The sequence below is a fragment of the Hydra vulgaris genome, chromosome 03 (assembly GCF_038396675.1).
Source record: "Hydra vulgaris chromosome 03, alternate assembly HydraT2T_AEP".
Classification (NCBI taxonomy): Eukaryota; Metazoa; Cnidaria; class Hydrozoa; order Anthoathecata; family Hydridae; genus Hydra; species Hydra vulgaris.
This window is the reverse complement of record NC_088922.1, coordinates 28,812,489-28,839,532: the sequence shown is the minus strand read 5'-3', so window position 1 is coordinate 28,839,532 and position 27,044 is coordinate 28,812,489. Positions and strand designations below refer to the sequence as shown.

The 27,044-nt window shown below is 28.0% G+C and overlaps 2 protein-coding genes and 1 long non-coding RNA gene across 3 annotated transcripts; 1 reads left to right on the top strand and 2 right to left on the bottom strand.

The window, feature by feature from the left end:
- Nucleotides 1-214: 214 nt before the first annotated feature.
- Nucleotides 215-2,524, top strand: LOC136077700 (uncharacterized). Its single transcript, XR_010637198.1, has 3 exons — nucleotides 215-952; nucleotides 1,227-1,288; nucleotides 1,374-2,524. It is a non-coding gene; the product is annotated as an uncharacterized LOC136077700 (long non-coding RNA).
- Nucleotides 2,525-9,749: 7,225 nt separating this feature from the next.
- LOC105848832 (protein phosphatase 1 regulatory subunit 3B-B) lies at nucleotides 9,750-11,618 on the bottom strand. Its single transcript, XM_065792888.1, has one exon. It carries the CDS (start codon nucleotides 11,396-11,398, stop codon nucleotides 10,544-10,546), a length of 855 nt encoding a protein of 284 aa, XP_065648960.1. The 5' UTR covers nucleotides 11,399-11,618; the 3' UTR covers nucleotides 9,750-10,543.
- Nucleotides 11,619-15,035: 3,417 nt separating this feature from the next.
- Nucleotides 15,036-16,165, bottom strand: LOC136078607 (uncharacterized). Its single transcript, XM_065794389.1, has 2 exons — nucleotides 16,090-16,165; nucleotides 15,036-15,496 (listed from the first exon to the last, which is right to left on the bottom strand). The coding sequence occupies exons 1-2, from the start codon at nucleotides 16,163-16,165 to the stop codon at nucleotides 15,036-15,038; spliced, it is 537 nt and encodes a 178-aa protein (XP_065650461.1).
- Nucleotides 16,166-27,044: the final 10,879 nt, after the last annotated feature.

The following is a 27,044-nucleotide window of genomic DNA, read 5'->3' as shown; positions in this document are numbered from 1 at the left end:
TTATAATAATATAATTATTTTGCATTGTAGTTTTATAATAATTAATAAAAAAAGTATCAGGGTTTAAGATATCTTATAACGTCGCAATGCATTTTTGACAAAAATAAAATGTCACAAACATAATATTTAATAAAATATTATGTGACATTTTATGAAATTAATTTTGTGAAATTAATTTAATAAAACATAATTTAATGAAATAATTTTGTGAAATTAATTTAATAAAAAATAAGTTACTATAACTTATTTAATATTAAATTTATTAAGCTACATGAGAAATCATAAGTTCTGCATAAAGTATTATTGACTTGGAAGACCCAATGGTATTGTTATGTTATTGCCTAAGAATATCATTCTGTAGTAAGACCCAATAACCTTTTAACTTTTAAAGTTTGAGAAAATTCACTTTTCCCTCTCTTTGTCTTCTTTTGTGATCGCAGCCTGTAGCACGAATTTAACTTAGTTCATATCTTGTTGGAGAATGCAACTTGATTCTGAGATGAATTTTCAGCACTCTGTATTTATTGGTAAACTAATTTGACAATACTTTATTATACATACTTTTAGTTTTATACTTAATATATTATATATAATTAGGGGTAGATGAGGCTCCTTAGCCGTGGTGAATGTTTCCACAACAAAAGGAGCCTCAAGGTGAAAATCTCACCATGAGTAAGGAAAATCATGATATAAAATCCCCACTATAACGTTGTGTGGTTATGTGGTAACTATTACATTTTTAAAAATTGTTTTAATTATTCTGTGTGAATGCTAAAATGACATTTAATGTTGTTCAAGACTTTGTAGATTACTCGTTTAAAGCAACTTCGTGGGCTTTCACCTTTGCATCTAGTGAGTTAATGTATGAACAAGGTAATGCAGAAACAGATGCAAATATAAGAAGATGGAAAACAAAGAAAACAAATTATTCAATCAGATGTTATCACATATGGTGAGGACAGGTCTTTATATATATAGATATAGATATATCTATAGATAGATATTAGATATAGATATATATAGATAAACAATATTTTTTCAAACTTGTATTTTTTATTTTGTGCTTCATTTTTTTAATTTTCTGTCGACTTTTTTATTATATCTTTTTTTATTAAATCCTTATTTATTTTATAGCAATCAGAGTATAAAATTAGAAGGCAAATGACTTTTTTCATTTTTCTACATTGTATCTAGTATTGTTTTCTTAAAATTATTTAATGATTTAGATAAAAGAAAACAAATAACAACACTAGAAAATTTTGTTGCCAAATAATTGGCAACTTACCAAGTAAGATTTGTTTTAAAAGTTTGTGATTTAAGATAATTATTAAATAATCATATTATTATTTTAAATTTTATTCGTTTCTTTTCAGCTAAATCTGATTCAATAGATAAAGTTTGATGCGTGCTCTTATAGGAGAAAATATCGACTGATTCGTTAGATTAAGTTTGAAGTGTGCTCTTTGTGGATTGAAGCGTGCTCTTCGTAAGTTGCAGATCTATGACTTTGTACTTAGTACTTATTGGATATAAGGAGGATATTTTAACAAAAGTGCAGCTTTTATTACAAATTCAAAATGTTTATGTCAAGAACTAATATACTGACTAATAAAACCATGTAATTTCATACGTATTAAATATTTCATCGAAGATGAGTTTTTTTTTTTACACGAATCCAAACACTTCGTTTTTATAAAGCTTAATTATTGCTTAAATATTACGTGCCAAAATTATTGTAAAAAGCACCTCTTTTAGACAGTTCATGGGGACCAAAAATTTACCTAAATATCACGTGCCAGAAGTAACGTGAAAAACACGTCCATAAATCACGTGAATTGGTCATTTCATGGGGACCAAAAAGTCACCTAAATGTCACGTGCCAAAATAATGTGAAATTCACGTTTTTGTCACGTCGCTGTGCCTACTGGGAAAGTCCTGCTGCAAGATTTTTTTTCGTTATTTTTATAAACAGTTTAAATTCATTTTGTAAACGCTAGTATGATTATGTAACAGTAGGTATTCATCTTTGCAATAATCAAGAGGTTTAATAGCTAAGTTTTTAATGTATTATTTTAGATGCATTTTAGTTTAATTTAGTTACATTTGCTAAAGAAAATGGTGGAACAGAGCTGGTAAAAATCACTGCATATGTTATGTCGCGACATTACTAATTTTTTAATGTCAAAAATAAACATGGATGGTACAGGAAATTTTGGAAACTTCCATTCAGAAAATCCTCTATATGTATAATTGTTTTGTGTAATTCCAATTTTAATTTATGAATTTACATTTAAAATGCTAGCCATTTTACCCCAGTTTCTTGCGGTTATAAATCAGATTTCGAATCAGACGATCAGTATACGAATGTAGAAGATGATGTTGCACAAACAGGTGCAAGATGAACAAGCGGTAGACGGTATTCTTAGAAGATTTTTGATAATGCATAAACCAGTGAAAACAGTGATCCAAAATATTTGTTTATGAGTTTATTAATTTTATTAGTAATCTTTGACTTAATTTTAATGTAAACTTTTTTTTCTGCGAATGAGATTAAATTTAAAAAATATTTGATAGAAATCGTTACTATAAAATTTCCACTGCAAAAAGCTTGATCATTTAATTTTTTTTAATTATCGAAATATACACAATTATAGTGCACAAACATTTTTCTATATAAAGAAAAAGTTTAAAACTTTATATATTGTTTTATAAAATAAAAGTATATTATAAGTCGTATAAAAGTTTATAAATGTATTATGATAGTTATAAAAAGTATAAAAATAAGACCAGATCTTTTATAACTTTATCTTATTTATAAATTTCATTACTTTTATAACTATAAGTTTTAAGATCTATATAAGTTTTAAGATCTATATATCTATATATATTTTATATCTATAAGTTTTAAGATCTATATAGCTCTTATTACTTAAATAAAGTTAAAAAGTTATGACCTAGTTTTAATTTATATTAGTTTTAAAACTTAAATAAATTGAATTTACGTTAACTAAATCAAAGAAACTATTAGACAAGATCTAAAAGTTTAATATACGTTTACTTAGACTAAATCTAAACGCTTTAAATACGTTAATTAGACTAGATTTAAACGTAAATTAGACAAAATCTAAACGCTGAAGCCGATGCGTGGATTAAAAGTTGAAAATGCAAATCAAAAGTTCCCAATAAATTAAAGATAATTCAAAAAAAAGTTTTAATAATTATAAAATACTTATAAAAGTTTTTTATGTTTATTAAAAAGTATTTTAATTCATAAAAATGATTCAAAATAGCATGACGTTTTACTTTTCCATTCAAAACATTAATCCTTTTCTAATAGAAAATAAATTAAGGAATCATAAATTATTATTTTACAAGTATTCTAATTTCCTCTTAACACTTTTTCATAAATAATTTTTAAATTTAATATATATTTACTTCATTTAAGCAAAGAAAAGTTAAAAATATTTGTTTACAAATTTTATCCGCCATTTGTGAAAAGAGCAAAAGCGGCTTCACTTTTCGGATCGAAGTTAGACATCTAGTTTATATAATATATCATTAACTGGGATTATAAGCGATTTGATAATCTATAAAAACGCACTTTGCTATAAAATCATAAACAAACTGACATAGAAGTATAAAAAAGCACCTCAATTACTAAACACTTGAAAGTTGCCTGTCACTGAAGTTTAATATGTTATATATGTTCTAAGATCTGCTTTAAAAAAATTGTCTTTCTGGGCTTTATAGAAAACTTGCTGTAACTTTATCGTAGCACAAAGATTTAGCAAAATCATCCTCAATGAAAATAACTAAAAGATTGGTCATCTTTTCTATACTCTAATATGGATCCTAGCGCTGTCTCACTTAGACCATCCCTACTAAAAGATCACACACATTCAGAGTTATTTTCAGGCTCACCACCAGAGTTATTATATTTTATTAGGAAAGATATTTAATCTTGCTTTAAGAGCATATTTTTGTTATCTACAATCACAATAGCAAAGTTATTAAGTTTTTTTTACTGTCTACTAGGTAATACGAAGGTAAGACGTAATGGTTTTGCTATATACTTAGGGCATAAACAACTTCCTTGTCAAACAACAGTGGATCTCAAAAAATGTCCAAATGAAGAAACATTTTCCAACAATAAATGTACATTTAGTAGCATCCATACTTGGTAGTATTAATTATAGCAATGACCCAAGAGACAAAGGCTAAGAAGAGCACGAAAAAGGATTTTAAATGTTTACATATACTGATGATCAGTGCAGTGCACAGTGGGCCAGTAGGTGGACAAAATTTTAGTTGTCTAATCTTGAAAACTTATTTAATTTCAGTTTCTATATATATTAGGAGAAATTTATTGATAATTTATTTTTATTAAATCCCTTAGTTACCAGGACTCTGAGCATATATAAATTAGTAATTTTGGTGACATCAAAGTTATGTGATATTTCTACTACATCTACGTTTTTAAAACAAAGAATTAGTACATGTTATTTCGGAGTATTTAGAGGTAAGAAAAACTTTTGTGTGAAATAAATTTTTCATAGCATGTTATCTCAGTTATATTTTGAATATCACAGATTAAAAAAAAAATCTTTAAGAAATTTATTTTTTGCCGCACTATAACTAATAATTACCACAATTTATCATGTGCAGTCTAATATTTATTTGAATTAATATTTATATAATACTTCAATTGAGTTTCCATTGATTGTTCGTCCCCTTTAATCTCCGTTCAGATTTTTTACTGTTTTAACTTGGTTGCTATGGTAGTTAGTTTTGCATAGTAACCACCCATTTTTACATTAACGTTGTTTTTACAGTATTTTATTTGCGCTAAGTACACAATTTTGTGTATGTATTAAGATGAGATTCACAGTTCTTATGAGATTAATTTTTTTAATTGCTATGGATACCTTACTTTGCACAGCATATCAATAACATATTCGGCGGTTGTTTGTAATTTAATTACTAGCATTAATAGTAATTTAATTACTTTTAATTTTAATTACTAACACTTGTTGTCGCTTAATTATTAACAAGAATTAGTAGTCCACGCGGCATATATGTTATAATATTAAACTTTTAAATACAAAATATTTGTTATAAGAATTATTTAGATATGGTTTTATAAAACTTAGACATTCAAATTTTAATTTTATCCAAAAGAACAATCTTAGCATTTCAAAACAAAATATTACTGAAGATATAATAAAATCTATTTAGCCGAAAGTTGTTAAATTTAAAGACGTTGATTTTAGCCATGCTGTTCGTCGATTTGTTTACTTGTATATAAAAAAGTGGAAATCTGCGAACTATACTGTCAAAAATTTTGACAAGAAGTTTGTGTATTGGCTTTATGAATATTTAATTGTCAGAAAAAAAGACAATGAACCAACTGCAAGTAGACGTTGTCGAAAACCAGTTATTTTGGTGATAGTTATACTAAAACCAAAAAAGCGTGTGTATGTGGTATACTTAAATCTCATTCATCCAATAATTATTTTCTTCTGTTTGTAAAAAATTAAGAGATGAGTCTAGTGTTATTGATGCCAAGAACGTTTTAAATATTTCAAATACAGATAAAGCAAGTAAATATTCAGTAGCGAAGCACTGGCTTTAATATGATGCCAGTCTGACAAAAGCTTCATATCAATTGAATAAAAGCGGTGGTGATTTCATTAAAAGTGGTCGTTCTGGAACAAGAAACGATGGTAATACTTCAAAGCGTGCTTTGCATCATATGAACAAACAGCTAAAATTCTGGGTAACGATCAAAACCTTATTTTCAGATTTTACATTATCTTGATAACACTCTCTTTAGGATATGAAACAGACTGATTTTTGTTTTGACACTGTTAGACTATATGTGTTCCTTTCCATCCATGGTATTATTTATAGCTCAATCAGTTCACAAAGCATTGATTCATGGACATCACATGATTAAATGCCTTACATTACCCATCGGACTTATGTCAGAGTAAGCTCAAGTGGCTAGAAATAAAGACTTCATTATTAGACTTGTTTTTATTATTGCTAAAACATTATTTATACCGTAAACCGGGGTAACTTTGGCCAGCGGGGTAACTTTGGCCATTTTTAAAAATTTTAATTAAACATCTATAACTTTTTAACAGTTAAGTAACGTTTTACTATTTTTGTTTTATTTGTAAATGCAATCTTTCTTGCTTAAATTTTGATATGAAGTTTGTTGCAAATGCTCTTTACTATAAGTAAAAAAGAATGAAAACTACATCTTGGTAAAACACAATCAAAAACTGTAAAACAGAATGTTGTCTGGGCGAAGATAAAAATGATAGCAAACAACTCAGTTTTACTTCTGTTTTAAAGACAAAGGTTCAGATAAAATTAGGTGAAAAGTTTTTGGCTCAAGTACAACATTCTGGTTTTTTTACAGGGTGGTCAAAGTTACCCCGTAGGTTTATACTCTTTTGGGGTAACTTTGGCCATGTAAATAATATTCATTTTAAAGTAGTTTGATCGTTATTTATTATTACTAGAGTATTTTTTTGAAGCATGTTGTCTGAACAATTTATTTTGAAAAACAGTTTTTAGCATGAATGTATTTTAGGATTTTAAAAAAAGTATATTTTCTTGTTAAACTATTTGTTGTTGTTGTTGCTAAATCATAATTGTATTAACTTTATTACAAAATTAAAATTTATAGACTCTTATTTTTAAATTTAGTTGCAATTTAATAAAATTATATAATAGTTTAATAAATTACTACGTTGCAGTTTGCTTGTGTTGTTTATATTTACTTTTGTTTAAAGCTTAATCCCTCGTAAATATAACAAGCATAGTGTTGGAAAATGTGCATAAACACTTGTTCTAATACCAGTTCTTTTGAAAGAGTGTATGGGTGCAATTAATGAACGTATGTCTATTCATCAAGCCTCAAAAAGGTTTAGTATACCAGGAAGCACTATACATAATAAAATGAAGTCAACGCATAAAAAATGCATTGGTGCACCAGCCATATTTACTTATGATAAGGAGCAGTTATTTTCATCTAGAATCAAGGTTATGTGTGATTGGAGATTTCCATTAAATAAACTTGATGTTAAAATGTTATTTGCTGGTTATTTAAAATTGCAAAATTGTACTGTAAAAATATTTAAAAACAATGGTGATGATTGGGTCTCAAGTTTTATGAAATGTTCACAGTTAACCCATAGAATTGCATCAAATATTATAAGAAAACATGCAGCTATAAACAAAGAACAACTAAAAATTTATTTTGACAATATTAGACTTGAGCTTGAAAGAATTCCACCTATAAAATTTGAAATTATGATGAAACAAATTTGCGTGATGACCCTGGAAATAAAAATGTTGTTATGAAATGTGGAACTAAGTACCCTGAGAGAATAATGAATTGCAGTAAGGTTGGTTTCTCTATAATGTTTTGTGGAAATGGTGTCGGAGAAATTCTTTTGCCTAGATTCATATGCCTTCTGCCCAATTCAACCCATATGCTTTAACCTCTTGATATTGCATTCTTTGCACCATTAAAGAAAGCATGGAGAAGTATACTTCTAGTTTGGAAACTTACTTCTTGTGATAAAAAATTTGCAACGTTACCAAAAGAAGATTTCTCTAAGTTCCTGAATGATTTAATGACATCCATTAATGAATGTTCAAGAAAAAATTTAATAAGTTGATTTAGAACTTGTGGTTTGGTGCCATTTAATCCTAATCCAGTGTATATCAAGTTACCAAGTGAAAACGTCTTGAGTTCTCGTAAAGCTTTAGACCAAGGTCTTTTAGACATTAAATGAGAAAAAAAATGACAGTGGTGATAAAAAAGATGTTACACAAAGTAAAAATAAAAATAATATATCCAAAAAAAGACTTAAAATTGAACCAGGACAATCTATTTCTGTAGAATACGAAAGTGAAACAGAAACACCATCTGAAGGTGAATCAGTCACTACTGAATTTATGATAGATTACTAAAGAGATGCCTAATTTTTTTTTTTTTTAAACAGAGTTTATGTTACAAATTGTTTGTTTATTCTTTAGTACTCTCTTATTTTTTGCTTTTTCTGACATTTAATAAAAAAAAAATAAAAAAAAATCAAATTATTTTAGCTAATATGTTTCTTTAATACTGTTTATATTTATTTTTATTGTTCCTTCTTTAATTTCTTGACATATTTTAGGTACCCATTTCTGAAATAAATGCTAAATGTAAGTTTAAATTACATTAAATGTGATTAATAACACTTAATTTACATCTGGTGCTAAAAAAAAATTCACTATGACAAAGTTACCCCATTGCCGGGTAACATTGACCACCTCATTATTTCCATAAAATCTTGGATTTGATGAATACAATGAATACGCCATTTTACTAATTAAATGATATTAGTAATGCACAACTTATAGCATCAAAATAGTTTTGGAAAAATATTCCTTTTTTTCAAAAAGTTATCTTCTTTATCAAAATTGGTACAAAGTTACCCCGGTTTACGGTACATACTTAATTGCTATTCAATATTGATGAGTCGATAAACCGATAAAAAAAATTTAAAAACCAATTTATCATTAATTTGTAACTAAGGAAAGTATCTGGTAACTAAGCAATAAAAATATCCATAGCAACTAAATGAAAAAAATTATCACTTTTATGAGAAGTGTGACCTCATATTGGTACTTATGCCAAATTTGGTGAATATAGCACTGGTAAAATATCTGCAAATACTAAAAGTAGGTTGTTACTAAGCAAAATAAAGGTATCCATGGCAACGAAATAAAAAATACTACCTTCATAAATAGCGCAAACATTATATTAGTACTCATGCTAATTTTAATGAATACAGCCCTAATATTAAATTAGCTATGAATTTTGTCCAGAAAATATGAATTCTTACCCACTGTGCAGTGGCTAGTTAGTAAAAGCCCCCCTTTCCTCCAAAAAAAACTTGTCATTAGGGCCCCAAAGTATAATAACATTTTCCACCAGGTATTACATAAAAAAAAAAACTCTTTAAATTTTAAAAAGGGCCCCTAAATTTGCATATGCCCCAGCCCTCCCAATTGGGGGGTTTTGGGGTAGCCTAGCCACAGCTCTGCTGATGATTTTATACCGACCCTTAAACTTGAATCACAAATTAAATTTAGCTTGTTTTTCTGTGAAGCAGAGAAAATTGTAATGTTCGATTTTAAAAAAAGAGAACTTTTCTATATCTTGTTTGGGCTCAAAACTGGCCTAAAAGAATTCAAATTATGACAATATGGATTGTTATTGGTCATAAGCATTACTTTAAATAAGTCTAACCCTTTTAGGTACATCTTAAGATTACAAGATCAAAAGCTAATGTAGTATTATTTTAGCACTACTGTAGGCACATTTATCTTGTTTGTAACATTTTATAAAAAAAAGTTAATTCAAATTTTTAATGGTGTTATTTACTTCATTGATGATTTGGAGAAACTCATTAGATGAATCTTGATGATGGACTGGTAGATGAGGTTATATTCTCACTGTGATTGCATTTTAAACTTAAAGTATTTGTACCAATATTAGAACACTTTGATAATGAAGTGAGAATATGTATATATACATATACAGTTGTTTACAATAAGCTTTGCTTTTTTCATTGCTTACAAAATATTGATAATTAGCAAAATTACCACTTGAATGAGGGGGGAAGGGGTTATTAAGACCTTCTTGCACTAAAGACAAGCAACTTTTTTTTACTACTATGACACATATAGAGATCTATAAGATATTCTTTAAGATACAAACTTCAATGAACATTTTTAACATGAAAAGTAAAATAAAAATGACAAAATCTGATATGTAAATTCTACGAGAATATCATGTATACATTATTTTAGTATTAACTATAGGTTGCATAATAAAACTAAAACTAAAAATTATAATTTGAAGTTTCAATTTGTATATTTCAATAAGACTAACATTTCTTTTGACACACAAAAAAAAATCTTTAAAATTTTTAAATTAAAATAAAATACTTGTTATTTAAAGTTTTGAATTTAATCAATGTTTCATTATTGCTCGAATTTTCGAGGAAAGTTGAAGAAATCCTATTTAACAACAACAACAACAATTACAACAACAATGTAAATAACAAAACACAATAAACGCCTGTTAAAAACGTAAAATTATTTAAATTAAAACAAATATTTTTTCAATTTTGATATTTTTGTTATTAATTTATAACAAATTATTTAGTATATTAAAATATTCTAAAATTTTTTACACTTCTGTCTATAGTAAGATTATTTGCCATTATAAGACTTTTAGATAATTTTTTTATTTATATACTTTGGCTAATTTCGATTAATTTTTTAATAAAATATTTTAAATAAACTACTAAGCAAGAAAAACATCTGATAAATAAACAAAGAAAAAAAAATCATATATTAAGCTATTAAAAAAAAATATTCAATTAAAACATCTATGGAAAAATTGTTATAAAAATTTATATTAAATAAAATATGAAAATTTTTGAAATTTTAAGACTTATTCAGAAAAAAATATTTATGTTGACCAGCCAACGAAATTTTGAGAAGGTAAAATAAATCCAGAATCAGAAATCTTTTCACTGAGTAAATAATTATACTCAACCTCATAGTTTTTTCCACAATTTGAATCCCAAAATGTGTTTCCTTCTGTAGAATAACAAAGAGCAAACTTGACAATTATTTTAGAAGCTTTTAATGATGAAGGAAAAACAATTTCAAATGAAAATATATCCTTTTTTCCATTTGAGGAACTTGAAATGTAGTTTGATAATACATTTTCTTTTGATTTCCAGTCATCTATAGTGTACAAAACACTGACTTGTTTTTGATAACATATATTATTTACTACAACAGTACCAAATATACTATATTCACGAAATACAACACTCTCAAGACATATATTATCAGCATTTAATTTTTCTTCTAGAGCTCTTTCATTTAATGGAAGTTTAAAATTTAAAAACTTGCCTTTAGCATCAGTTAAATGTCCTAATAAATTCCCTTTAACAGAGCTTGTTGTGAATGAACGGCGCGAAGAGCTATGTAATCCTAAACTAAGTAAACTCATTTCAAGTTCATCGTCAAACTCAAATAACGTTTTTACTGACTTTAAAGGTTTCCCAAGACTATCAGCAAAATGAACACTTTTAGCTTTCTTTATACATACCTTATCATTGGAACCATCACCTTTTGAGATTAATATGCACGATCTTAAAGTTTGGTATTCTTTATCAACTGAACTTTGAATATCTAAAGTATCTTTACTTTTAATAGCAGCAAATCTCTTTAAATTTTCAGGTTCAACATTATGAAAACTAGCTACATCCAGGACTTTCTCGCCATTGCATTTAAACTCTATATTTTCAACCATATTTAAAGGATAGTTTTTACAAACTTAATACTATAAAACAATATCGAACCTGACCGCATATTCCTTATTTGATATACACATTTATCCAATCGTATTTTGTAAAAGAAACTTTTCGTGAAAACTTTGCACGATTAAGAGACGTGCTCAAGAAAATTTTTCGTACCTTGTACGTTCGTATGGCGTTGAGTAAACAAGTTTCGTAATTCTTTCGTTTGCTCAAAAAGAAAAAAACAAAGAGAATAAATTATCTTGAGAAATTTTGTCACGACGTGATTCTGTCATGCACTGTTAAAGGATGAATAGCGGACATAAAAACATGAATGAAAAAGCGTGAAAAATTGTATTAAAAAAACTCTCGAATTAGCTTATCGGCTTATATTAAATAAAAATAACAGTAAGTTGATAAAATACTAGTACCTAGTACTCCTAATTAGTTTTTGCCAGACTAAAATTTAAAAACTAGGCAAAGATAAAATCTGTTAAACCATAAAGCCAATAAAGCCACAAAGTACCATAAAACTAAAGACTCACTGTAAAATTGTAAATTCACTTAAATTCACTATAAATTCACTAAAAAGAACAGCAAAGTTTAAAAGCTGAAAAAAAACTTTGCTACATTTAATTTTGAAAACTAAACAGCATTGTTGTGCTTAAAAACATTTTATGTGACATCCCAGCGGAAAATCAGAAAGCGACAACGTTTTGGCGACGAGGATCGCTAGCTAAGTAAGCTAGCTTCAACTTGTAACGATAAAGACAGCGGTTTGGCAATGAAGTTCGCTAACTAACAAAAATTCTCATTACATTATTATATATTTATTCATATTTATATGTACATTAAAACTATTATTAAAGAGCTATCCATTAATTACGTCAACAATTTTTTGACAATTTTTTACCTCCCCACTTCCCCACCCGCTTGTCAACAACATGTCAAACTTCCAGGAATCGAGTGTAGGGGAGAATTACACTTATTGATTTATAAAATAACCTGTATACGCGTCCCGCAATAAATCTTTATAAATAAATTTTTACTTAAAGTAATACATGTAAACAAGAGATAAAACTTGAACAAATTATTTTTTAAACTAATATAAAGGCCTGTATCATAAAAATTTTTCGATCGCACAGAACAACCCTAGCCTATAACTTATCCACGGACCCTGCACATATCACTACAGAAGAGTTAAGAAGTACATGCCTCTTTTCTAACCGATGTGCACAGTGTGCATCATTTATTGTTATTAAAATTTATGATCAGTCATTGATCAGTTTATCAATGCATAAATACATCGACCAGGTGTATAAAAACTCATTTATACACGGTTTGGTTTCCTGCATTAACTGTGACGTGCTTTCATCTATTTTATTTAAATCATTAAAAAAAATCAAGTCAATATATTTTATCATCGGTTGGTTAGGGCCATGTGTCATGGCATACCCTGCCCTATATTCTTGTGACATAAATACGTTTTGTCGCTAAAATTAGTGCAAATATCTAAAAAAAAAAACTTACGCGGTATTTTACCTCCTTAAAGAATTTTTTTATTTTTTTGAAAAGCAAAGTCAAACTTTTTGTTTCAAATTTTTGATTTTTATCTCTTTCATAAGTGGTCTATTAAAAATCTACGTTGCTAAAGTTTGAAACTAAACTACATCTACTACATTTAAAACCTTATTACATTATTACTGAGAACTTTGCATTCAAAATATCAATACGTTCGCAAAGTATTTTTGCAAATAAATGCAATGTAATTGCAATTTCATTGCATTTATGGATGCCGTTGCTATAGAGAACTTATTTTAGTATTGTAAAATAATAAGGAAGTGGTGGTGTTGCTAGAGAAACGAACAAAAAAGACCTTAGGCTTTTTTCAAAAAATATAATGATCACCTGAATGGAGTTTTCCAACGACATGCTACTCAAAAACCTGAATGATTAACTTAAATTGGAGTGGCTTGTTATTAGGTAGTTACTAAAATGTTACTATGCCGTTTAATATTACTTGAAAATTTGTGGCTATGAAAAAAGCCGTTTAAAAAATGCTTTATCTTTGGCATTGAAAGGAATCACTGATATGAGCATCTTTGATAGAAATATTCACACACTCGCTATGGTACCACTGTGGACATTTTGTACATTGTACCCAATCTTTCTTTTTAACGTCCTTATTACGGCAAATCTATAATGACAAAAATCTAAAATTATTCTGTAGTATATCTCAGTAATATATCTGTAGACATACTATATACATATAAGAACATAGATATCTAAATTTTAAAATATGGATAAACCTAAATTTAAATGTAACTCCAAGAACCAAGGCTTAGTGCATTTACAGAGGGTTACATTATAAAAAAATATAGTAAATATATTATATAGTCAGAGATGCATTTACCATCAGGCAAACCTAGGGCGCTTGGTTTTTAATTTTCTTATGAAAGTTGTAGATTTAAGTATAGATATTTTTTTAATTTTACTATAAACTTTCGGTTAACAAACAGGGGGAGACGATGCTGGCTGCCTTAAACCCCCTTATACCCGTTTCAGCATCCCCCCAACTTTCTTGACTTTCCTAGATATACATTATTTTTCCTAGGTATGTCTATATATATATATATATATATATATATATATATATATATATATATATATATATATATATATATATATATATATATATATATATATATATATATATATATATATATATATAGGTTTAGACTATCAGTTTAGGGAAAAAAAAAATTAATATAATAAAGTAAATAATATTTTATTTCCATAACGTAACAAATTATTCACTTCCTCTGCAAACATCATACAACTTTACAAAACCACTTTCGAGGTTCTTCAAACATCCACCACATAAAGTGTCATAAATGTATTTACGGAAGTGAACTTCATTAAAATGGCCCATTATGATTTTTTTCTAAAATAAAATTAACTTTGTTGCGTTATGAAGACTAATTAATGGTTATGAAATAAAAATTAAACATTCTAATTTTTTACACAAAAAAAAGATATTAGAGAATGAAATAAAACATATTTATTCAACAAAACATATTTATTCTACTAATTTTATTATAAAGTAAAAATTTTATATTTTTGCTATTGACAAAAATTGAACATAATGAAAAGTTTACTTATTTTTATACTTATTTTTTTATCAGCCTTATAATTCTTTACGTAGTATACATAAAATTCTAAATTCGGCCTGATAATTATATATATAAATATATATATATATACATATATATATATTTATATATATATATATATATACACACATATATATATATATATATATATATATTATATATATGTATACACACACACACACATAATTGTCAGGCCAACCTGCTTTTGATAACGTGTTATCCAGTACAACCTGCTTCATATAGGGGAGGTGAGAGGCTAGTTAGCTACAGTAAATGTAACTTACCTAGAAGGAAAACTAAGACATAAAATCCTTAATAGATTTTTTATACATTTTAAAATATTTTATAACTTTCTAAACCTGTAAAATTTTGCATTGAATATTTATCATGATTGCACCGGGAATTAAACAATATTTTCCATTATAAATTTAGGGTAAACATTTAGGGAATAAATGATTTCCTAACAAGAATGTAGTCCTTAGGAATAAAACTGATATATCCTCAAATAACTGCAAGATATGTCACATAAATATGCAACATTATAAACTCTACCTTCACATAACTGTAATGCATAGTAGCATACATAAACACCACAGTTGTAACTATCCTTTTGCAAACAATGACTTTGTGTTGAAATAACATTAGGGTTTAATATGTTGAATTTACGCTTGTAAATTTCTTTGGCAACTGCAGTTGACTTCTTATGTGAAATATTATTTAACAAAATATTTGAAGCTAGTGGATCAATAACAGTTATTTCTTCCGATTTCACTTTCAGGTGTATTAAAATCCAATGCGAATTAGTTGGATTAAAGGGAATAAAGACTTGATCTATTTTTTCAGTGTCAACATCTTTCCATAAGAGCTTTATACTTCGTGAATAGCTTAATGCTAATGCTTCTGTAGGCCCACAATATTTTATAAATGAAAACCTTTTTTCTAAACAATGCAGGATTGTTTAGAAAAAAGGTTTTCATTTATAAAATATTGTGGGTCTGATGAACTATTTTTTATATATATATATATAAAAAATTGCTTATTTTCATATCCTATTTATCAACTTTTTACATTTAAGTTAGAATTTATGCATTTGGTATTTTGCATCATGTTACCATTATATCATTCAATATTTATATTTTAGTCATATATTCATTAAATATGTCAAAAAATTAAAAGTGAAAATATAAAATAAATAGAATAAAATAAACTAGGAATCATAGGACATGGACATAAAGCATCCTTGCAGGAGCTATTACCTAACAAGAGTACTAGTAAAGTCACTAGTTTTAATGTCATCACATATTATTGTAATTTCTTCATATAAACATTTTTCTGAAACATTTTTAAAACTATTTCCTTTTTTTGGTGTTGTTCAGGATAATGGTATGGTATTATTTTTCTTTTCCTCTTATTTTTTCTTGTTTTTCTAAACTTATTAGGCTGCCATTGTTTATCTAACTTCTTATTTGGTGTAAAATTCAAGGGTTGAGTTTGTAATGTTGCCTTCATGGGTATGTCAATTGAGTTTATACCTTTAATGGCTTTGGCTTGTCTAATCACATCTTCTAACTGTCTGTTTATAGATGGAAGTTGAAGACTTATTATCATGGGATTATTTACTAAAGAACATAACTCATCTACATTTTTTTTAAACCGCTCTGCCTCATTATCAAATACTTGTATTAGTGCTATGTGTAGAATCAATACAAACAATTTCTGACCTATGCTTTTCAAACATTGCCAGTTGCTGCTTAGTTTGTATAGCAATAACAAATAAATCCTTGTTGATATCAATATCATCATACACTTTAGGCCCCATAATAGCAGGTTGCCCTTGTAGGTTATATACAAGAATGCTATTAAACTCTTCACACATTAATTTTTGAACAAGTAAATAAGTTGAAGTGCTATCATCTGGGTGAAGCTGACATCTCTTTTTTATGACTCGGTTAATATCAGAAATGTTCTTTTTTGTAAGGAGATTGGATTTAGTAAGAACAATATTATCTCCATTAACTCTATTTTCGCGTTCTCCAAAACTCTCTCTAAGATCATGATAGACCTGATTTACTGATACTTCAATAGATAATTTAGCAGAAATGTTATTTTTTACATTATCTGGGATTGGCTGGTACATAGTATTAGTAACAGAAATAGTATGATTGTGAGTTTTTATGTAACATACATTTGTGGTTCCATTTTTCTTCATGTTAACAATCATTCTAGCAGGACAGAAAGCATCTGATTTAACACTACCTCTGAAGTATCTTTTATTTGTTTATCTTGGAGGTTCTTTTGCAGAGCGATGTGGTTTTGAATGACCACCAACTTGACAAATAAAATAACTTGATTTTGTCTTTTTACTGCTTTGTTTACTTCCAGTTTGTTTACTGAAAAATACATAATTATCAATCTCCTCTTTTTCTTTCCATGTTAAGAACTCGGATTCTGAGGAAAACTCATAGGTTTCTGTAGAAAATTTGCCTTTATGATACTCCTCTACGTGTTTAATCAATTTTATTTTTTGAAAAAAAACTTGGTTACAGTTTTTATAATAACAAGGAGTTCTTTTATCTCTGCACTGGTTGTCAGCGAATATGGCCTTATGCATCAGCAGTGTATGCCCTTTTAAACTATCTTTTCTTGAAAATGATCTCATACAAGTGGAGCATGTAAAACTAAAAATCAAACTTTTTTGTTAAATTAAAGTTAAAAGTCAGTATTTAAGATATTTGACAAATATTTCACCTAGGAGTTTTCATAAGGCACAACTAAGCATCAGATAAACTAGTTAAGGGATTGAGCAAAGATGTTATATAAAAAATAAATATTATAAAATATTTTAGAAACAAACATTGAAGCACAAAATAAGGATATATCACAAATTCAAAAAATAATGAAATCTCTATAAAATGTATAAATTATAATTAAATTAAAATTCAAAACTTTCCCAAACACGATAAAAAATATATTAGAAGAAAACTAACTTATCCAAATCAAATTATCACGAAAAGAGTTACTCTTTCAAAAAAACTTTTTTTAAGTTTATTTTGTATAATTATTCATAACAAAATTCGCACTGATACACTAGAACAATATAGAAATAAAAAGACTTGCTTGTGAACAAAATAACATCAATAAAGGGAACAAAATAATATCAATAACAATAATATCAATAAAGACTTATACATTTTGTAATAGTTTACAAATGGAAGACTTTCCCTAATTGAAAAACTTAAACTTGAAAATTGAAAACAATTTTACAAAAAAGGGAAGCAAAACAGGAAAAAACTAACAATAGAAAATAATGAGACCATTTTGAAAAAATCTTGTAGGGAACACTTTTTCCTTACTCATAATGAGAAAACTGTGTCTCAAAAGTAAAAATTTCATTAAAGGTAGACTTACACATTTGAAAAAACTTCAGAAATAGAAGATATCATCTCACAAGTAACAATTTTGTTAAGGGGAGACTTACACACTTAAAAAAACTTCTCACAATAAATAATACAATAAAGGGGAGAATTACACACTTTAAAAAAAGGGAAAATTGTGTCTTAAAAATAATAATTTCATTAAGGGAAGACTTAAACATTAAAAAAAAACGTTACAAAGGAAAGACTTTGTTTCGCAAGGAACAACTTCATTATAGGGAGTAATAATGTAATTGTAAAAAAAAGTCTTCCCTCCGTAAAGTTTTTAGGTAATAACTTTTTTAAGGGGAGATTTACACACTTCAAAAAACTTTACAAAGGGAAAATTGGGGAAAATTGGGAAAAAAGGAAAAAAAGTTTCTCACAAATAATAATTTTATTAAGGGGAGACTTACATATTAAAAAAAAAAAACTTTTCAATTGAAGACTTTGTTTCACAAGTAATAATTTCACATTTATAATTTAACTATAGGGAGACTTACACACTTAAAAAAACTTCTCACAATAAATAACTCAATGAAGGGGAGGATTACGCATTTGAAAAAACTTCACAAAGGAAAAATTGTGCCTCATAAGTAATAATTTCATTAAGGGTAGACTTACACACTAAAAAAAACTTCTCACAATTAATAATTTAATGAGGGGGAGAATGACACACTTAAGAAACTTCATTAAGGGAAAATTGTGCCTCATAAGTAATAATTTCATTAAGGGGAGACTTACACGCTAAAAAAAACTTCTCACAATTAATAATTTAATGAGGGGGGAATGACACACTTAAAGAAACTTCAAAATAGGAAAATTTGTCTCACAAGTAATAATTTCATGAAAGGGAGACTTACACATTAAAAAAAACTTTACAAAGAGAAGACTTTGTTTCACAATTAACAATTTCATTTTAGGGAGACTTACACATATAAAGAATTTCAGAAATAGAAGATATCTTCTCACATGTAATAATTTAATTATAGGGAGACTCACAATAATTAATTCAAAAAAGGGGGAGAATTACACACTTAAAGAAACGTCACAAATGGAAAATTTGTCTCAAAAATAATAATTTCATTAAGGGGAGACTTAAACCCTTTTAAACATGTCAATTTTTTTAGTTGATAAAATTCTAATGGTGATTAAGAAAAATATGATAATAATAATAATTAATATTTGGAAACCTTGTCATTTAGCTTAGCACAGTTATAAGCTATTCCTCCATCTAGGGGAAAGGGGGGTAATTAGTACCGCTGTGCAATTCGTACCTGCGTCATTGTTCTTTTTCTGATTCGTTGAAATTGGCGGAAACACGATAAAATCAAGCCAGCAGATGAAATATGTATACTGACAAAAAATGGCGGAATCGAACGTTAAAGAAAGGAGGTAAGTCTGTTTTTCTTTTTTTACACTATTTGATGTAATAAATACACTGTCCTACTAGTCGTACTTTGCAGGCGTGAATATACGTAACTTATTTATATTTTTTTATGGTGTTAGCCCATCCATTCTTCTTCATTAATAAATACGTTTTTTTCTGATTCACTTTGCCCATTAAAACACTGAAGTAGAAAACTATGTTTAGTCGTAGTCGGGTAAATCGTACTTGTGATGGTGGGGTAAATCGTACCTGTGGTAATAATTACCCCAACCTCTAAAGATAACAAAGGGCAGCGTTGGTACTGCTTCATGTGTGATAAGGACATTGAGGAGGATATGATCCAGTGTTTAATTTGTGGAGCATGGGTACATGTTGCATGTTTATCATCTGAGTCTCAAAATTGGTCACATGATAGTTATATTTGTGAATTATGTCAATAAATATATTTTACAAGTGAAGAATGAACCAGTTATTGTTTTATTTATTACTTATTATTAGTGCTTAGCTTTTTTTTTCTTCATACCCTTTGGTACTTATTAGCCTCACTAGTGGTACTGTTTGAACCTTCTTGTGGGTAATTAGTACCACCTTGTTTATTTTTAGTTTTTATTAGTGTGCTCTTTATTTTAATATTTACATCTTGAAATCATAATTGTTTGTTTTAGTTTCATCAATGCTTGTTTCTATCTAAAAATAAACTTTTTCCTACATTTAGTTTTATTTTTATTAATTTTTTTCCTTAGGGGGTACTATTTAGCCCACTTTCCCCTAATTTTCATAAATTCTTAACTGCAAATAAAGTTTAATCAGTGAATGTATTATACAGATAACACCATTTCAACGCTTGAAAAGAACCTGTAAAAGAAAATTGAATCTTTGTGTTTCATATTGAGTAAGAAACTTATGTTAATGTTAGGCAAGCTCTCCATCTCATTTACAATCTAAACAAACAACAAATTTACTTATAATTAGTGGAAACAGGGCGAAACGAGTCATTTAGTGAAGTAAAGTGAGTAAAATTATTATATAAATACTTTACAAAACAACCAGAGTTTAAAAAAACAAAGATGGCAGCATATTTAAAAAGTATGAGACTCGTTTTTACTTACTTTAAACATGATTAACTTTAATTTAATGATTTAATATGATTAATCAGGGACGCCGAGAGGAAGAGAAAAAGAGGGCAAAAGTACACTTAACTCCAAAATAATAAGGACACCAACACATTTTGACTAAAAGAAAAATTATAGAAATGTTACAAAATATTAAAATTAGTTCTTTTATTTTTGTTGTTGATTTTTTTGATTGACTAAGCAAGGTTTTCTAGTGTTTACATTGGTCTAATATTATAGTGAAAAAACCTTTTTTCCGTGAAAATAAACTTTGAGTTTATTACACAACTTCTAGTAAAATTTAAATCAGACCCAGGCCCATAGCAACCGGGGTGGGGGCAGCAGGGGCATTTAACCCCCCCCCCCCCCCAATAATTTTTCAAATAAATAATTTTGAAGAAATCGACTAAAAAAATTACAAAAAAAAAAAAGGTCCTTAAAACTATTTCGGGGTAGTACTGCCCTCAATATAATTTTTGTTCCTACGGACCTATTCAGACCAACTCTCCACGTTTTACCATGAGACTCAAGGTTTGATACCGAGTCTCACGGTTGATCTAAAATTCTTACGGTAAATTTTAAAAATTTTCAGAAGAATTTTTTTATTAATTTACTCTCAATATTTAACTCAATACAATAACAATAAATATCTTGTAAAAGGATGTCATTTCATCAAGAACTAATGAATATTAAGTGCACAAAACAGATCATATAACCTGCACCAGCATATGAATATTGTTTTTTTTAGGTTTAACATGGGTTTGTTTATATTATAAATCAAATCCGAATTTTTTAGAGTGGTGACAAAGTTGCTAAGAATTGTAATTAAAACAACCCCACCTGAACAGCTGTTGAAAACCTCAAAGAAAGTAACAAATTTACTACTTTGTAGTAAATTTGTTACTTTCTTTGATCATACTACTTTAATTAATCTTGTTTGAAAAAAAGTATATATATCTTAAATTTCAACGTTTATCCAGGTTTTTGTGTAAATTTCAAGGTTTTTAAAATGAATCTCAAGATTAGAAAAAAAAAAGGCTAAAGGTTTGTTTATATACAACTTCATGTCAATAAAAAAAACATATCCAACTATTTTGTTATCTTAACTGTCTAAAAAAAATCAGAATCATTAATCCTTACAACCTTGCAAAGAGTTGTGTATCGAAGTTGCGATACTCAATCAGTATAACTAATAATATTACTAATTTTTTTAAATGAAATCAGTTATTACAACTATTTTGATATATTAACATATATTTGATATAGTCACATATATATAAAAAATATTCTTTAGTTAGATGCTACTTACATGGGGTGATTAGGGTTAAGGTCTAAACTTTAAATGCGAATTGTACAAAAACTGTTTTATATTTTTATTATTTGAAATAAGCAAAAATTTTTATAACTTATACTAGCTGATGGTCAAATGACCATAATGACCATAATGACCATAATGACCATAATGACCATAAATTTACAAATGACCATAATGACCATAATAACTCTTTTTAGAGGAAATATTTTGATGGTGATAACAAAAATACAATAATAAAAGAGTATAATATATTAATTATTACAAGAAGTCAAATCAACATCAAAAATAAGATACGTTTTGATTAATACTAACTATTGATGATGATACCAACGTTTAGATGGTGGTGGAATTTATATAAAAATATCCTAAAGTTCCACATCATAAATTTTGTCATCGTCTCGTATGAATTTATTACAAAAGTCTCCTGATTAATTAATAATTCTTAATTATGTAAACTATACCAACAACTTCTATAAATTTTGCTAGATAACGTCTAGAGTATTTTATTCTAGCCAACTGGACAATTTAAAAATTTCCAGAAAAAATTTTACTTTCATTTTCAAGTATATTTACTCAAAAATCAATTTCATCAGAACTTTCATTATTTAAACACTTGTCAGACTGACAAAAAGTAATTTATTTTGCCTTTTTTTTTTCTTTTTCTTAAAAAGGACATGGTTGGTTTTAAATCTAAAATAACTTTAATTTCAGGTGTATCAATTAAAATATGCAATTTTCCTTTACGCCTTTTTGTAGTAGTTATTTTACTTAACTTGGCTTTAGGGTGAGATTTTATTATTTCAGATGAAACAATTTATGATTTTGATTGTAAACTCACAGAAATCATTTCCTTTAAAACAATAAACGATGTTAATTGTAAACTGACAGGAGCAGTTTTAACATCATTAGAATGCAAGTTTTAGTATTCACTTTTGGCCTATCAGTATTATTTGCAGCTAAAAAGTAAATATCAGTAAAAATGTTTTCAGCTATGCTGTATTTGTATTTTGCCTTTTCGACTAAAACTTAAGGTGGTACGTGGACTGTGGTTATTACCTGTTTCATCACAGTTCTAAACATTTGATGGTTCAAAATGATAAAATTCTAAAACTTTTTGTAATTTTAAATACAATTCTTACTGTTTCTCTATTGAATGCAGAAGATCTAACAAGACTTTAAGACTGTGGTTTACATAGAGATAACTTATTAATATATCTATTGGGAAAATCTTGCAGCCATTGTTCAACAGCACATTTATTTTTCATCCATGAAATTTCAGTTATTTTATGATTTGCTAAAGCATACTCATATGCAAAGGATCTGATCTGCTTTAATACAAGTTCGTGATGCATAACTGAAGCATTATGTTTATATATTATTTAACAAAATAAAATCTTCTGTTGAGGATATTTTTTTTGGTTTTGTATGTGAATATGAATATTCGCAACTTCCAGATTTCTATGGCTGCTTCATAAGTGCAAAGCGTTGCAAAAACTGGCATAAGTGCAAACTGGCATATGTGCAAATTGTGTGCGCCAAATGTTAAAAAATTATTTTGGTGCACTTATGCCTGTTTGCATTTATGCCGAATCGCACGTATGCCAGTTTGTATTTATGCTAATTCGCACTTATGCCATTGTTGCAAATTTATTTGGAGCACTTATGCTAATTCGCACTTACCCGATTCGTATTTATTCCAGTTTTTGCATCTGCTTCGCACTTATGCCAGGTTGTACTAATACCAATGTTTGCAAGTTCTTTTGGCTCACTTATGTAATTTTGCATTTATGCCAGTTTGGACTTGTGCCAGTTTTTTAAATTGCTTTGCACTCATGCCAGTTCGCACTTATGCCGGTTTTTGCAACTGTTTTGCACTTATGCCAGTTCGTAATTATGCAAGTTCGCACTTACGCCAATTCACACTTACGCCATTCTCACTTGTACAAGTTCGCACTTACGAAACTCGCTCAATCGCTTCAACCGTCCCATTTGGCCTTTTAAAGTGGACAAATAACCGACGAAACAATCTTTACCGGTCAAAGGTACAACGCCTTAGTCTGGTCAAAGGTACACGAGATGGGTTTCTTTATTAATTGTTGTCTTCATCCCCATTTATGGTAAGAAATGGTCATCCAAACTTTTCCACAACAAAAAACAAAGATTTTGGATAAAGTTTATAATGTCGTATATATATATATATACTGGTAAAGTAGCCCATGGAATCGAGGGAAGAATTATTCAAAGCTTTAAGTTATCTTTAACTGCTTTTTATTCTTTCTTTTTTCTTCGAGTATCAGACATTGTGGCACTAATCCACTCTCAATGAGCGAATTGAGAAACTTGGTAGGAAAGTTAGCTTTTCCTTCAGAGTCTTCAAAAATTACATCATCAAACTTCTTCATTATCATCAAACATTATATTTTCCTTTTCCTCGTCTTCATCTTCATGGGCTTTAGCGTAACAATGCAAATATTTGACTTATCTTTTATCTGTCTCTTCTTCTTCATCATTTTCTTGGACTTTTGTGTGACAATCTGCATGTTTGACTTCTATTTTGTGTTTTCATTTGCGATCTTTTGCGTGACGGCCTGCACCTTTGAATTGTCTTTTATCTGCCTCTATATTTTTTTTTCTTTGTGGGCATTTGAGTGACAATCCTCAATTTTAAAATGTCTTTCAAATCCCTCCGTTTCGCTGACTTTTGCATGACGATTAGCGTCATTGACTCGGATTGCAGTAGCAGCATCATCATCAAGTTGAGAACAGTTAAGCAATATTAATTTTTTTTTTTGCTCCTAACGTCATTTAGTCATTTTTTCTTTTTCATCAGACTCAACTGTTAGAACTAATTCTTCACGCAAATACTCAGGAAGAATTAGTCGAAGCTTTAAATTAGCTTTTATTGTTTTTTATTTTTTCTTGGGAATAACTGCTACAAAGCCCACAACATAGCCAGTATATAATCCGCTACATGGTATTACATAACCACTTGTATAGCTACTTCATAACCTGTTATATTGCTACTGCATAGCAAGCTCATAGCTACTACATGCTCAGCTAGATAGCTGCTACATAATCTGTAGCCCTCAACATAGCTGCTACATAAGCATATTGTCTGCTACATTCTCATCCTATACTACTCTAATTTTGTCATATAAAAACAAAGTTTGTTAAATATATAAAGCAAATTAAATGTATTTTATTTAAACGAAATCAAAATAAAAGTTGTGCACAATAGTTGAAATCTTTATTAAATTATTTTTTTTTTTTGCTAAGATCACTTTCACTTCGGTTATAAACAGAGTTCATTTTTTATTTATTTTCTATGTAACAGTTTTCAAGTTTTCTTCGGAAACAAAAATGTCCACAAACTGACAGATAGATTTTTTTATATACAAATACATATATATATATATATATATATATATATATATATATATATATATATATATATATATATATATATATATATATATATATATATATATATATATATATATATATATATATATAAATACGAGTTCTCTCAATACTAATTTGTTATTTTTTTACTAGCATTTATAGCTTTAATTATAAACAAAAAAATATGAATGATTGTAACCAAACATGAATTCTTGTCAATAATCATTGTTGATAACATTAAAACTGCATTGAGGCATTACAACCTCCTGCAAGCATAATAAAAAATGAAAGTTACAAAAAAACTTTGAATAATTATTATCCATAATTCGAAAATATATTTTAAATTACTTGTACATAGCTATTTACAAACGTCGACTAAAATAATATCTATATTTATGAACAATTTGTAAATATTAACACTTTTAAATAAAATATAATATAAAAAAGCATATTATTTTTAATAATATGCTTTTTTATATTATATTTTAGCCATTTTTATTTTTAATAAAAAACTTTATAATAACCTGTCTTGATATCAAATAGAAAATAAAAAGACACGTCGGTTTTTCCATATAAGATTGCCATAATTCAAAAATTTTTAAACTGAATATTAGAAATAGATTTTTTTAAATTAAATTAACAGACACATTAGTGCATCTAAAAAAATTATCTTTACTTTGTCATTTATTTTTATGCATGTGTAGGAGATGTTTAAAATTTGGTAGCCATTTTTAATATTTTATGATATAAAAAAACACGGATTAACATGGAGTTGTGTTAAACGTTTTTTAATTTTTTTAAAATATAACTTATTTGGCATATTCTACATAAAAATACAGGAAACATACAAATATTAAAACAATGCCCAAATCGCACAAACAAGTTTGTAAAGATTATAGAGAATGAAAGCTGAATTAAAAGAAATAGAAAAAGAACGTAAGAAAGTAATATTCGTTGCCAACAATCAACGCCAGATCAAGAATTGAAAAATAAGGAGCTTGCTAAATTACGACAGCGTAAATAAAGAGATCTTCAAAAAGCTTAAGGTATCATTGATATTCCTTGTACTTCTTCTAGTCAAATGGAAGAACCCGTCTATCATTCAAGTTCGTCAGAAGCGCATTAAATTAAAGCCAATTTAAAAAGCAAAATTAAAACCAAACTGGCTTTACCAAAGTCGCCACGAAAAGCAGATGATGTCATTTTTTTTTTGTTCTTTTATTCAACCATTTCAATAAAAATTTACAAATGCTCATCTTAAATTAATACCCAGCCAACATTGACATACGGGTACCGTACGGGGTCCATACGGGTCGTCAACTGGGTTCCGTATGGGAAGACCAACGGTATCTCGCCGGATCTTGGCCGCGGTTTCCATATGGGGCCCATATGGGTATGCTCGCTGGGTATCCCGTATAGGTCCCTGTCAAATCCCGTACTTTAAAAACGTAAGGGGCCTATTTGGGTTTGCAACTGGGACCCATATGGGAAACCCATCGGGAACCCACCGGATCTTGGCCGCGGTTTTCCTCTGGGGCCCATATGGATATGTCCGCCGGGTATCCCGTAAGGGTCCCACGAGGTTTACCCATTGCAAATCTTGAAAAACTACGTTTAAATGTTTAAAATTTACAGAAAAAGCAAATTTATATATAACTTGCTTGGTTTATTTCAAAAAAATAATTAAAATTACAGTCGAAACTAAGCAAACTTTTAAACAATTCTTTAATCGTGTATCGAGTGCTTTCATGGTTATCACGCGAATTGAAGGCTTTTCCATTGTTGTTTAAACGACTTCTTTGAAATCCTCTTTACACAATATCTCGTTTCAATAATATTGAAAAAATATTTAAAA

What these genes read in the sequence shown, in the direction of transcription:
- LOC105848832 (XM_065792888.1), bottom strand. Translation starts at nt 11,398, where the DNA reads ATGGTTGAAAATATAGAGTTTAAATGCAATGGCGAGAAAGTCCTGGAT.
- LOC136078607 (XM_065794389.1), bottom strand. Translation starts at nt 16,165, where the DNA reads ATGATAATAAGTCTTCAACTTCCATCTATAAACAGACAGTTAGAAGAT. An exon ending in ACAAGCCAAAGCCATTAAAG is followed by an intron (nt 15,497 to 16,089) that starts GTATAAACTCAA and finishes TGCATTGTTTAG; the next exon opens with AAAAAAGGTTTTCATTTATA.